General features: G+C 47.0%; 1 protein-coding gene across 1 annotated transcript; it reads left to right on the top strand.

Annotated features, from left to right (window-relative positions):
* The first annotated feature begins 2510 nt into the window (after positions 1-2510).
* On the top strand, positions 2511-9955 carry LOC103800863 (guanine nucleotide-binding protein subunit alpha-11). The gene is made up of 7 exons (XM_009073254.1): positions 2511-2523; positions 3673-3857; positions 4592-4746; positions 5409-5537; positions 6668-6797; positions 7679-7832; positions 9129-9955. Exons 1-7 carry the CDS (start codon positions 2520-2522, stop codon positions 9317-9319), a joined length of 948 nt encoding a protein of 315 aa, XP_009071502.1. The 5' UTR covers positions 2511-2519; the 3' UTR covers positions 9320-9955.
* The last annotated feature ends 3469 nt before the right edge of the window (positions 9956-13424 follow it).

Below are 13424 nucleotides of genomic sequence, written 5' to 3'. Positions count from 1 at the left end.
GCACATCCCTGGTGCTCTCCGTGCTGGCGATGAGCTCCTGGGGGAGCGTCTGGGGGAGAATTGGCCTCCAGCTACTGAGCCGCAGAGCTGCCCTGGTGCAGCCCCGGCAGGGCAGGCACGGCCCTGGGGGCTCTGGAGGTTGGCAGCAATGCACAGTTGTGTGTTCGAGGAGGAAATGCCTGTAGTAGTTCGCGTTGCCTTCAGAGGCAAAGATCACCTGTACAGCCCTGAGAACACAGGTGTGTTCAGGTGGAGGCACAGTGCAGTTCTCTGTGCAGATGGATAACTGTTGTGTGTTTTGGTGAGTTTGTAGGGGTGGGGGATCAGCTGCAGGAGCAGCCAGCTGAGGCTGCAGGCCTGGGCATCCTCTTGTAGCTCTAAGTTTGATGTTCACGTAGAGGTACTCCCCGAATTTCCACTTGAGTTCCAGTTTTTGTAGGTGCTGTGATATATCATTGGTTGTGCAGTGAACATATCTTGCTTTGTGTCTTAAATACTGTGTTATTTTAAGCTGAAATGGGAAGCAGATCTGAAGAACTGAGTTTATTCCCTCAGGGTCTGTTGGCAGGCCATGAAGGTACAGGTGAAACACACTTTGCAGGGGTGAGGGGAGGTATCCCCAGCCCTTTGGGAGTCTCCAGTCCAGACTGCCTGGTGATAGCTGTTAAGTGAAGGCCTGGACTCTCCTCCTCACTGCCAATCCTCTGCAATTAGTGTGTTGCTTGACGCTCCTGCTCTCGGGAGATGCTGTGGCAGTTTCTGTGAGGCTTCCTGTCGATGAGGGAAGGTGTCTCTCACTGCCTGCTCCCCTAAAGCAGTCCCACAGAAGCAGCTGTTTCAAAATAGGTTGGCACTATAGGATAGATCTGGGTTAAGAAGATCCCACTGGATCTACGGATTTCACTTCAGAAATAATTCAGATTGCTCAGGAATCCTTTCTGCTTTTCTAAAAGATACAGTTAAGATTCAGCATCAGATTTTTATAAAAAATTATATGAGGTGGATAAGCAGCAGCCCTAGCCATAGGATGCGTTTGCTGGATGCTTTTCAGTGGGTGCAGCACATTGTGCACCTTCAGCTGAGGCAGGTAATGTGTTCTCTCTCCCTGGTGTTAAGTGCTGTTTGCAGTGGTTTCTCGTGTGTTGCTCCCGTTGTCTGGAGTTCTGAACATTCACAAGTGTTAATGACTGAATTAGAGGAGTTTCCCAAGTGCTTCCATGAGGGTGTGGAGGGAGTTTCCACCTTGTAGAAACTCTGCTGAATCTTTTCTTGTCACTAGATCTAGTGACAGTTACTTTGTTGAAGCCTAAACCAGAAAATTGGGGTGAAGAGTAACAGTGGTGATAAGAAATTCAGGGTGTTGGAAGTTGCCCTCTAGTAGTCATTTGTCATTTTGCTGGGTGGAGAGGATATTTTGTACAAAAATGACTTGTGATTAGGCTTGGGAGACTGATTAAGGAGTTGACAAGTGGCTGTGAGGTACTTGGGGGTCATTAGTTACTTAGTGTGAACTCTGCTGCTTTCAGGTGTTGACAGAAGAAACGGTGAGTTCAGATTCTCCTTTCCCCATCGTTGTCATGTTAAAAAAAGGGGTTTGTGCCCTTATAGCTCTGGGAGATCCTGCCCAGCAGAGACTGTAACCTGCTGGGGTAGTGCTGGGCTGCATTGCTGATGGTCTCAGGAAAAACAAGAGGCACTTTAAAAAAAAAATAAAATATCTGAAACAACAACCACTAAAATCTCCCAAACAAGCAAAAACGGCCCCTAACCAAAGAAGGGACAATGATGGAGTGACAAGAATAGTCTGTGTTTCAGCTCTTCGGTTCTGGAGCAAGGGAAGATCTGGTGCTGAGGTTTCTCTTACGCTGTCATTGTTGAAATGCTTTGAAGCACCACCTTTTTGTTTTTTCCCCTCTCAGTTTTGGTCACTGTGGTTAAAATACAGAGAGGTATTTCTCACCACAGTGAGAGAAACCACAAAAGATTTCAGTTTCCAGTTTTTCCCCCAGGTAGGGTGTAGCTTTCTGTTTGAGATAAGTTTGCTGCCTACTGATAATGTTTACAATGTTAATTTCTAACTATGCTGACATGACTTCTGTCAGTTCTTGGTGTTTATTTTAAACATGCTGCTTCTAGTTAGGTGCTTGCTGCCTTTATCTGAGCATATTTATTTGTTTGCCTTTTAGCCTGGCACGATAAACAGGAGTGAGAATCTCCATGTGAGTAGTAGCTTGTATTGGGATGAATGAGATCCTGTCTGAATCAATCTCTCCCCTGGTGTGAGGAGCACCTGGTGGTGCCTGTGGTGAGAACTGGGGCTCTGCCAGGACCCTTATTTTTAACTGCAGATCAAAGGGGTTTGTCACTGATGTGGTACTTTGGAGTTTTTGCTCTCTGTACTCAAGTGAGCTGGGCCACTGTGTGTTTTCTATATGACCTGCATGGCCATAGCAGGTTTTAGAAGACTGAACCAAAACACTCCAGGGAAATGTCAGTGGTATCCACTGAGGCTGTTGCTCATGGGTTGGAGTGTGGAGGTGAGAGCTCCTCACAAGCAGGACCTGGTCCCCTCCACGAAGGGCTCTGTGTGCACCGAGAGGATGTCGCTGGGGATTTTCCACAGTCCTGGCTGAATTGTGGATTTATCCAGGCTGTGTAACTGCCTCAATAGTCTGATGGTGTTCTTCCCTCATTCTTACCACGTTAGGAAGTTCCTTTTGCCCTTTCGTATGGTCTGTTGGCCTTCAGCTGTGAAATGACACTTTTTCTGGGGCCATAAACGTAGGAGTGGAAGGACCTGCCCCAGTGACGGTGCAGGAAGCTGTTGGTGAGAGGACTGGACTGTGTCATGTGTCCTGCCCTCCCATCTGCTGGGGCCGGCAGTGAACCTGTGGCAGGAGGAAGCTGTGGCCTTGCTGAGCAGGATCCAGGCACGGAGCCTGCTCTGCCCCCTGCCAGGCCACTCTTCACTCCCTCACCCCAGGGCTCTGGGCAGGGCTGGAGGCATCAGCCACAGCTGGGCTGTCACCTCAGCCCTTCAGGGCAGACCTTGCACAGCACTTTGGGACACAGATGTGCTGACTCGATTGTTCACGTCAGGTGGATGAGCAAGTAGTTTGTTGAGCTCCGTTCTCCTTTAGAGTTGATGCTTTTTCCTCGTGTGTCCTGTTCTTTCCTATGAAAAGACACATACTCTGCGAGGTGCAGAGCATTTTGTGCCAGATGACAGTGAAAGAACATTCACTTTGCTGTGCAGATTTCCCCTGGGCACTCAGTGGTGTCTCAGTGGTCCTTGGTGGCTCGGGAGCTCTTCCCAACTGGTGCTGTGGTTGTAGCATCTTGCTGGAGTAGCTGGGAGCAGGTCAGGTGTGACGGCCCAGGGACATTTGACGCAGAACCTGTGGGAGTGGCTGTAACGGGAGATTTGTCACAAGTACCAGAGCTGAGTTTGAAGGCTGCTGCAAAGGGTGAGATGTTTTCCTTCCACGCTGTCAGGGGATGAGCAGGCCCATCCAGACTGTCTCCTGACGTTCTGGAAAACAGCTGAAAAGTGATTGGAAGCAGTGTGTGCTTGGGTGTAGCAAGAAGAACTTCAGGGTGTGATGGTCTTGCTCTCTCCTGCCGTGGTCCTTGTTCCAGGTGGCTCCTAACGTGCTCTCTTGAATTCTGTAGGCACTGGGGAGAGCGGGAAAAGCACATTCATTAAGCAGATGCGTATAATTCATGGCTCAGGCTACTCTGAAGAGGACAAGAAAGGCTTCACCAAGCTGGTGTACCAAAACATCTTCACTGCCATGCAGTCTATGATCAGAGCCATGGAAACCCTGAAGATTCTGTACAAGTATGAGCAGAACAAGGTAAGTTTCTCACAGTTTTGGCACATGTCTTCAGGCTGTGAGGATTCTAGGGTTTGTTTTACAAGTTCCTGTTGCTGTCTCTCTACATTGCAACCTCAGCCTCCCTGAACTCTTTTCCATTAACTTGTTAAAACGTTTTCTCCATACCTGACTCCGTGTACTGGGTTGTGTTACGGGATGGAACAACTTTGGGTGGTGCATTGGTCTGGGTAGTGAGGATTGAGATACACATGGGTGGAGAAGAGGTGTTACTTTTACTCATTTTAAGGACTCAGGATTGTTAAATGTGTTGGGCTTTTCTTTGCCTGAGTTACTAGTCATATCCGGACTTGAAGTTGGCAGAATACATGCTGGACCCAGAAGATCCTTGTGCTGGTAGTTCTCTCTGCTCCTGCAATCCTTCTTGAAGGATCTTGGTCTCAACCACAGAAATGTGATCTGAGCTGAAATCTGGCTTACTGATTTTTGAGTCCAGGAATAAATTTTTTCAGCCAGGTCTGGTCTAAATTAATTTAGGCTTTTTAGGGATGAGGACAATGAGGATGAAGGTGTGCCAGGAAATTAGATGCCCCTTTTTTTGTGTATAGTTTGCTTCTTTTGATGCTTAGTATACTCAATATTTTGAAGTGATTGTAGGCTGGGCACTGTTATTTCTTGCCCCTGCTGCTGACACAGCCCTCACAGCCCCCAGGGTGGGTGTTTTGACTTCTTTTCTTCTTCTTTTCACCCTCCAGGCCAATGCAGTGCTGATCCGAGAAGTGGATGTAGAAAAGGTCATGACATTTGAGCAGCCATATGTAAGTGCAATTAAAACATTGTGGAATGACCCTGGAATACAAGAGTGTTATGACAGGAGAAGAGAATATCAGCTTTCTGACTCAGCTAAATAGTAAGTATATAATCCCTGGCGTGCACTGGTAGGTGGGAGTGATGGCCTAACAAATTATACCTCTCCATTTTTATTTTCCTTTATTGAAGTCTAGAGTTTGTTTCCTTACCATGTGGTACTTTTCATGAGGGTATGAGATGTTCTGGTGGGTGTTACAGGCAGTTGTTCACACATCTGCTTCTGGATGCACCTGAGGCCAGAAACTCTGCCTTGTGCCATGTATGTTGGTCATTGCTCTTCCTCTTCAGGTTTGGCCTTTGGCCTACAGGTCTACATGGATGTGTAACTTAGACTTGATTCATAATGAATCCATTAAGTTTGGTGTCAAAGGTTCAGTTATAAGTAGAAAACCTCAGATGAGACTTGATTCTGAAACACAAAGCATCCACTTTACTTAAAACTTGCTCTGGAGTGAAGATTGTCTTGCACACTCCTGTCAGAGCTGTGAAGTTGTTCCCCCTCCAGGGGAACTGGCTAATGAATTACCCTTCCCCAAAGATATATTCTGGTATTTCTCCACATCATATTTGATGATTTGATGATTGATGTGTCTTCTGACTTGTTATGCTACAGAAATACAGATGTCAAAGCTGCTACATTTAGTCTATTTATGTGCTGCAACCTAAGGTAGGTTTTTGTTTTTTCCACTGTCCTTTCTGTAGCTATCTCAGCGACGTGGATCGTATCGCTACCCCGGGATATCTACCAACTCAGCAAGATGTGCTACGGGTTAGAGTTCCTACAACTGGTATCATAGAGTACCCCTTTGACCTAGAGAATATTATCTTCAGGTACTGAAGGTGTATTCATGTTACAGCTGAACTGAGAGAGCAGTGATATGGTTTCAGGAAGGATAAGTTCTGCATTGCTTGGCTGAGAAGCTTGAGTGGATGTGTGTGCTGTGGAAGTATCTGCTGACAGGTGCTTCTCTAGTGGGGATGGTGGAACCTTTTGACTGTCAGAAAACAGAACCTGCTTTGGAATCAGTGGCACTTAAACCCAGCAAACCATCATGCAGTATTTGGTGTCCTTCCTGGGAAGGATTGCATTGCTGGTGTCCCAGGCTGCAGCTGTGGCTCGAGGCAGCTGAGTGTTGGTAGCTGAAGCCACCAAGGGCTGGCACAGCTGGTGCAGAAATACCTCCTTCTGGGTCACACCTGGCACCTGCCTTGGGGGATGGTTTTCTGTGCCTGCCTTGTGCTTCAGGATGACACTTTGGAGGCTTCAGCCAGCAGTCAAGCCTGGAGTGAAGGGCACACCTATGTTCTCTCTGGTACTGTACTCCCTGCCCTTCCCTGCTGCAATGTGGCAGTGCCAGAGAGGAATAAAACCTGCAGCTTCTCTTGGACCATCTGGTTACAGAGGTGCAGAAAGTTCCTCTTCTTGTGCTTTGCTGACCTGTGGAACAGGTGTGGAATTTGATGCAAGGTGAACCACAGATGTGGCACTTGGGACAAGCGACAAAATGATTTTAATGTACTGTGCAGGTGGGACCTGAAACTGAGGAGCTGAAACATGTGCTAAACAAAAGTGTAAACTAAAGAAGCTGTTGGTGTGAGAGAAGCTTTGAGGCAAGCAGGTGCTTTAGTAGGAAATAAGAGTTTGCTCGTTTGACAGAGCAGTTTTGAAAGGCTCATCTGCTCAGACTCTGCTGCAGAGCAGAATGCAACAGGAGATGGTAGTGCTGGTGTCTGGGGGCTGAGTTCGGTATCACTTGTCTATTCGTTCAGTTTGGTATGTTTCTGGAGCAGGATATTTTGTAAACTTGGTAGTTTTGTTGGCAAGCAGATACCATCAGACCCCTGTGCCAGGCTAACTGGAACAGCAGGGAACAGAGTTCATTCTCTGTGTGCTGCTCCTTTGCATTCAGACAGAGAATTGCAGCTGCCTCTGTGATTCTGTATGTACTTCTCTCCCTTAGAATGGTGGATGTTGGAGGGCAGAGATCAGAACGAAGGAAGTGGATCCATTGCTTTGAAAATGTGACTTCCATCATGTTTTTAGTAGCACTTAGTGAATATGACCAAGTTCTGGTGGAATCGGATAATGAGGTAAGTCAAAGAATGGGAACATTGACACTGGCCCAGGTTGCCCAGGGAGGCTGTGGCTGCCCCAGCCCTGGCAGTGCTCGAGACAAGGTTGGATGAGCCTTGAGCAACCCTAGTGAGGTGGTGTCCCTGCCCAGGGCAGGAGTTGGGGCTGGATGATCTGTAAGGTCCATTCCACCCCTAAATTCTGTGATTCTATGAACTCTGCAGCAGGGTGGAAGGAAAGGAGGAACATCTTTCTAGCTTCTTGAAGGCTGATACCCAAGTGCTTGGTGCCAAGTTGGATTAGCGACTATTGTTGCGTTTGGCCTTCAGTTCTTGTTGCAAAGGGAACATGATGTCCCCGAGGATGGAAAATGCAGAGGGTAATCAAATCATCTGTACTTCTCGGGAGGAGCAGAAATAGTCTGAGGTTGTCCCGTGTGCTGTGGAGGGCACTGAGCAAGGGGGAGAGCTGCTCACACATCCCCTGTCCCAATTCCTGCACCCTGGTACTCTGGCTGTGCCTCTGTCTCATCAGGTGGAATCCTTGAAGGTGCAAGTCTGAATTTTGGCCCTTGCTGATAGATAAAAAAAGGTGCCATTAGGTAGTTCCTCCTTTCCTACTAGGCAAAACATGTTCAAAAAGTCTCGTTGGCCAGTCCTCTCACATGACTTCTGAGTCCCTTGATAGGAATGGCTTGGCAATTAAATGAAGCTCGAGCCCATCAGATTTTGCATTTCCTTTCCATTTACTAATGCAGCTTGAGGCAGAGCCTACCTGGGGCCAAAGTGTTCTGGGTAGTGCTGAGATGCTGATTCACAGCTGGTCAGAGCATGTGCAGGAGCAGAAAGGCCTCGGAGAGCTCCCTGTGGGAACAAGACTCTCTTTTTCCTCCTTGCAGAACCGGATGGAGGAGAGTAAAGCTCTCTTCAGAACCATTATAACTTACCCGTGGTTCCAAAACTCTTCTGTCATCCTCTTTCTCAACAAGAAGGATCTGTTGGAAGACAAGATCCTGTATTCCCACCTCGTTGACTATTTCCCAGAGTTTGATGGTGAGTGCTTTGTTTTTGAGGAGGAACACTCTCTGTCTACAGTAAGTGGGGGAGGTGGTTTGGTTAGGACTTTTTAAAGAAAACTCAGACCTAGAAACGGGGGAAAACATTTTAATTTGAGGAAGAATGCCTACAACAATGAGAAAACATCACAAAAATGTCCTAATCACACATAGGCAACTGGAATGTGATTGAATGATCTAATAACCTCTCTGAGATGAAGAGTTACTCCCTCCAATGTGCCCTGCAAAGTATTAAATAATGAAACTCTAACTTTTTACTCCCTGTGTGTTTGTGCATATAACCAGTTTCATAAACATGGCAATTTACTGGTGTTCTGGACCTTTTCACCCTCTCATCACGAGGTGACTTGTCTTTGTTTTGAGAAGCTAACTGGTCAGATACCCAAGTTGTTCAAGTGGTGGTACTGAAAAAGCTCAGGCAGCAGGAAGTCGTTGCTGGCATGCCATCTGCTGTTGTGGGGAAATAGTATCTAGTGAGACAGAGAAATACTCATCTGAAGCAAAATTCCTTAGCCAAAATAGTACTGCAGGCTCTGCAGCTGTGTGAGTTAGAGCTGGGTGCTAACACATCTGTAGAGGGCTGAAAGGGAATAGTGGAGGAGGAGATCAGGCAGCTCCATCAGGGCTGTGACCAGGAGGTTTCCCATCAGAACTCTTCTCAAGAGCTGATATTTGCCATGGGGAATGTGGCAACAGCAGCTGCGTGAAAGAAATACCAGTAGGTGACTATTTCCTAGGGAGCTGTCAGCAATATAAAGTGAAAACTGGCAGAAATTCCATTTTTTAGCTCCTGTGAGTGACCAGTCAGGACAGACTGCACTTCTGGCTGAGGTTAACCCTTGTTCCCAAAACATTTCCTTGTGTCCTTCAGTCTGTAATACCCATCTGTGTATTAGAAGTGTCCATCCCATCTCCAGTCTGTAATACCCATCTGTGTATTAGGAAGAAGTGTCCATCCCATCTTGGTGGGAGATGAGTGTGTTGTGTGTATCAGTGTCTGTCTCTGTTTCCCAGTGGGTGTTCCCACCCAGGCTGGTACCAAGGTGTGGATTCCTGAGCTCAGCCTGAACTTATCCCTTGGGAAATACCTTTGTGGGCTTTGGTACACAGCTAAGAGCATGAGACACTTCAGCTCCTGAGACTTGTCTAGAATAAATGGTCTTAATTTCTCTGTAGCTCTGTAACACATGAAAAACAGTGTCAGTTATTGTGGTGGATCAGCCCTGGGGCTGTGTCAGGCTGAACCCACTCACGGTGTCTCTGTTTGCTGCAGGCCCCCAGAGGGATGCCCAGGCAGCCCGTGAGTTCATCCTCAAGATGTTTGTGGATTTAAATCCCGACAGCGATAAAATCATCTATTCCCATTTCACATGTGCCACAGACACAGAAAACATCCGATTCGTCTTTGCAGCTGTCAAGGACACCATCCTACAGCTCAACCTGAAGGAGTACAACCTGGTTTGACCTGCTCTGCTCTTGCCCCTTGAGAGGCTTCTTTGTGAAGAAAAGACAAAAAAAGAAATTTTAAATATGACAGGAAAAAAAAAAGTTTTAATTTTCGATGATGTAATGATTGCAAAATTGTCTGATCTGTGGAGTGGCAAGTGCTCAGTGTTATCCTGGAGTCTCATGTCTCTGTCCACAGAGTAGTTGATTCATATTTTTAACAGATTGCTTTATTTCACAGTTAACGGGGATATGCCTCATTCCTTCAGCACCTTGCTTACTTCTTAATTTTTGCCAAGCAGCTAAGGCAGCCTCATCTTGATCTTTCCTTTGTTGCTTAGACACTTTTTTTTTTCCCTCCCCTTTCATTCCCGTGGTATATATAGAGAAAAACCCCAACACTTTCCAGCTGAGGTGGTGAATTCACTGGACTGTGGGAGTGCAGAAAGCTACTGGTCCCTTTGCCTTGTGCCATAGGGTGCCTCTGGTGTAATTTGCTGATCCTGCTTGCTTCCCCTCCTTCTCTCCCTTCCCTTCCCCAGGACACGCTCCATGGTTCACTGTGATGAAACGTTGGGGAGGAGCGATTGCTCTCCAACTATTGTGCAAAAAAAAGGCAAAACAAAAAGGAAAAAAAAACACACAAAAAAAAAAGCCATCACTTTTTTCCATTCTTTATATGTTCTGAGTTATTTTTTTCTTATCAATTATAAAAGGTATGGAGACTGTGATTTTTTTTTTTTTAAATTATTGATGTTCTATACATAGTTTGCTATGTGTTGCTGTATTTTGTTCATGGACTACAGATGATGGAAGCTCTCGGAGCAATAGCTGCTGAGCCTGGGGAAGTGCCTGACTGTAATTGTTCTTTTTTTTTTTAATTTCATTCTAGTTTGGTTTTGTTTGCCTCACACACATCCCCCACACACCACGAGTGGCTGTGCATGCACAGGGCTCAGTTTGCAGAGAGAAACTGTGTTGAGCAGAGTATGGGACATGAGTGAGCAACTTCTCTGTGCAGCAGTTCCCAAAGGCACACGGACTCTGTGGTCTTTGGACATCACACTGTGGCTGGGGTGAAAACCTAAGTCTTGTGCCATCCTCTAAGGCCTTTTCTGGCTGCTAGCAGCAAACAAGCCTTGTTTATTGCTTTGTGTGCCAGTGTGTGAGGACTTTGTAGGAGTTCTCAGTCCTGTCCAGCCTGCAGAGTTTAGAGAGGACCAGAGCTGGTAGGTGACAGACTTTGGGACACCAAAGGTTCTTAGGTGAGGAGACTGAGGAGAGCTCTTGGGGGAGCAGCAGTTCTCTCTCCTGTTTAAGCATTCCCAGAGGCACAGGCGGCTGTGTTCCTCTTTGGAGGAGTGTGACCCTCTTTGGGAGACTGGCACACACACCAGCTCCAGGGCTGTGCCAAGTGAGTTGGCTCAGTGGGAGAGGCAGCAGCTCCTGCTGGTGCAGGTGGAGAGCAGAGTGGAGGTAGTTCTGGGTCCTAGATGCCACCGGAATCTCCACGAAGCAGAAGGCCCTGATGCCTTTGCACCTAAGAGAGTTTTTCCAGGAGCTGAGGCAGGGGAACAAACGTGCCAAAAGCTGTTGCCAGCCTGGAAGGGAAGTGCAGGGGCAAGGCAGGGAGTGAGTAGGAAGTGTGGAGATCTGACCACGTCTGGATGTGTGTCATTTAGCTGTGAGTGATGCTCCTGTTCCAATTCCAATGAGTAGCACTGGGTCCAAACCCTCTGGCTCAGCCAGATTGCCCCGGAAGGAGAGCAGACTGCGCTGGGAAGCGGCTGCAGGGGCTGCTGATATTTTGTCTCTTTTGTAGACAGAGCACTACATCAGTGTTTGCACAACATGGAAGAATAAACTTAATTGTCTGAGATGCTTGAGATGCTTTGATCTAGAACACTAAAGGATGGAGGGATGAAATTTGGAGTAGTTCTGTTGTAGGTCCCTCTTGTTTTCTGGAGTAGCTGAGGGAAGGCTCTGTGTGCCTCAGAGCACTCCAGAAGAAAGCAAACTCTGCTCCAAGTGGTTAGAGAGCTCAAGGTGGAACAGTAGCCATGGGACCAAGAGTTGAAGAGCCAGTCTGGCCGAGGGGTGATGCTGAGGGAAACAGAGCATCTCTTTAGATGCCTGTAACCCTTGGCAGGAGTGAGAGGGATGCCCATGTGTCAGACAGCTTTGCATCCATTTTACTGCTTAATTTTTTAATTTTTTTTTCATCTTTATGCCAAAATGATCCGTTTTGTAGAAACTGTCCTATAAGGAGGGATTTATAATCATCTTCATGTATTCTAAGTGCTGTTCTTCTCGAAGCAGATGGCAGCACCAGCCTCTTCTGCTTCTGTGGTCCTTTTGTAAATGGTTCACACTACAGCTGTGCCAGCCGTGGGCCTGGCACTGAGATAACACAGGTTCTTGGAAATAACTTCTCAGAAGTTTGTTTTCTTTCCAAGGTGAATGATGGTGGTCCTTCCACTTGAATCAGAAACTTTGTCTTGTTTTGTACCCTCCCCTTCTTTAAGAGCTGCTGCCCTGGCACAGGAGGAGGATCTTGGCTTCAGTCTCTCGCAGAGTGACTCTGCATCCTTGTGGGCAACTGTGGGAGGCTTCGGGCACAAGGATTTGGGAATGTGCTGTACCTTACCAAGCACCTGCTTGGTGTAGCTGCTGGCCTGGCTCGGTGTGCTGCCCCTTGGGAAGGGAAGGGCAGAGCATTGCACAGTTCTGAAACCTCATTCTGGACTGGGGCAGGAGTGGGTCAGACCTGTACACATCGTCTGGAGCTGTCTGTGACTGTCCTGTGTGAGGAGATAGCAGTGTTAGCTTGTGCTCTCTTAGTAAGCTGTAGCTTGTGTGCCTCCAGCTTGGCCAGCAGAGCTTTGCTGCAGGACTGGCTGCTGTCTCTGCTGGCTGGCAAATGCCTGCCCTTGCAAAAGTGCCAAACCTTAAACCAAATCTGCCTGTGTCATCTTTCCTGAACGTGAGGCCAGTCAGAATTTTCTGCAGGTCGAGACGACAGACTGACCTTCAGAAAAGAGGTGACACTGCGTCCTGGTAGGGAATCTGGAGCCTGAGGAAGTGATCTGGCTAACCTCTGCTCCTTGTGCACTTTTAATCTTTGTTCTGCTGAAGAAGCCAACACACTTTGAACCAGTCTGAAACTTGAAGTCAGTGAGGAGAGGACCATCCTGTTTCCTTGCACCATTCCATGTGGATTGGCTACCTGGTGAGCAAAAGCTCCTTCCTGCTGCAGCGTGTCAGATAGCTCCTGCCCCTCCTGCCTCCCCTTCTCCAGTTGGATTCCTTGGTCTCTTGTTGTTGCTTCCTAGCAATGTTGGCCTTGCGTTCAACTATGGTTTTTCTTCATGTGTTTTATTGGTTTAAAAAAAAAAAAACCAACAAAAAAAAAACCTTCCAGAGTGTGCTGACCATTGTATTGTCCTGTACAGAGCCCAGGTCGTTAGAGTCCAGCAGAGATAAAGTGTGTTATGCAGCACCCCAGTTTTTTTAAGAGTTTTAATGGTTTGTGCCAATGCCCCTTCTTTAGTAGTGCCAGAGACTCTTTACAAGTGCCAATGTGGTGGAAATTATTTGGTTATACTTGTATATTATAGGATCCTGATTTAAGACAATTTAAACATTATCCTATTTAAAAAGATACTATATAAAATGCTGTTTTTAAACCTTGTCATTTGCAATGCATGTATTGTTGTGCGTGTTGGGGTGGGGGGAGGGAAGAGGGTTGGGTAAAGGAGTTTCTGAATAAGATGCCCAGTGTCAGGATCTATTCAGACTCCAAACTCTCTCATTCCAGTCCAGGAGTGTGATTGTTTCTTGGAATGATCCCACTCTGGCTGCTGGGCAACACCCTTATTACAGAAATATCTGATGGAAATTGATTTTCATATCTTTCTCCTGAAATAAACTCTCTGTTTGAAATTGGAATAAATTTTGTTCCTAAAAGTCGTGGTGGTTGTGCATAACGTTTCTTCATTCCTCTCCTTGCTCTCCCTGCCCTGGTTGGCTCAGCAAGTTCTGGACCCTGTGGGACCTGCAGCTGCTGGAAGCACATTCTGTCTCCTGCCACGAAGGTGTTACGAGGACTGGAGCATCTCCTCTG

This window comes from Acanthisitta chloris, unplaced genomic scaffold (genome assembly GCF_000695815.1).
Source record: "Acanthisitta chloris isolate BGI_N310 unplaced genomic scaffold, ASM69581v1 scaffold32584, whole genome shotgun sequence".
Classification (NCBI taxonomy): Eukaryota; Metazoa; Chordata; class Aves; order Passeriformes; family Acanthisittidae; genus Acanthisitta; species Acanthisitta chloris.
This window is presented reverse-complemented; position numbering and strand designations above follow the sequence as displayed.

Bases quoted from the DNA above. Each gene is read 5' to 3' on its own strand.
- LOC103800863 (XM_009073254.1), top strand. The intron at 4,747-5,408 runs GTAAGTATATAA...TCCTTTCTGTAG, and splicing joins CTTTCTGACTCAGCTAAATA to CTATCTCAGCGACGTGGATC. The intron at 6,798-7,678 runs GTAAGTCAAAGA...TCCTCCTTGCAG, and splicing joins TGGTGGAATCGGATAATGAG to AACCGGATGGAGGAGAGTAA.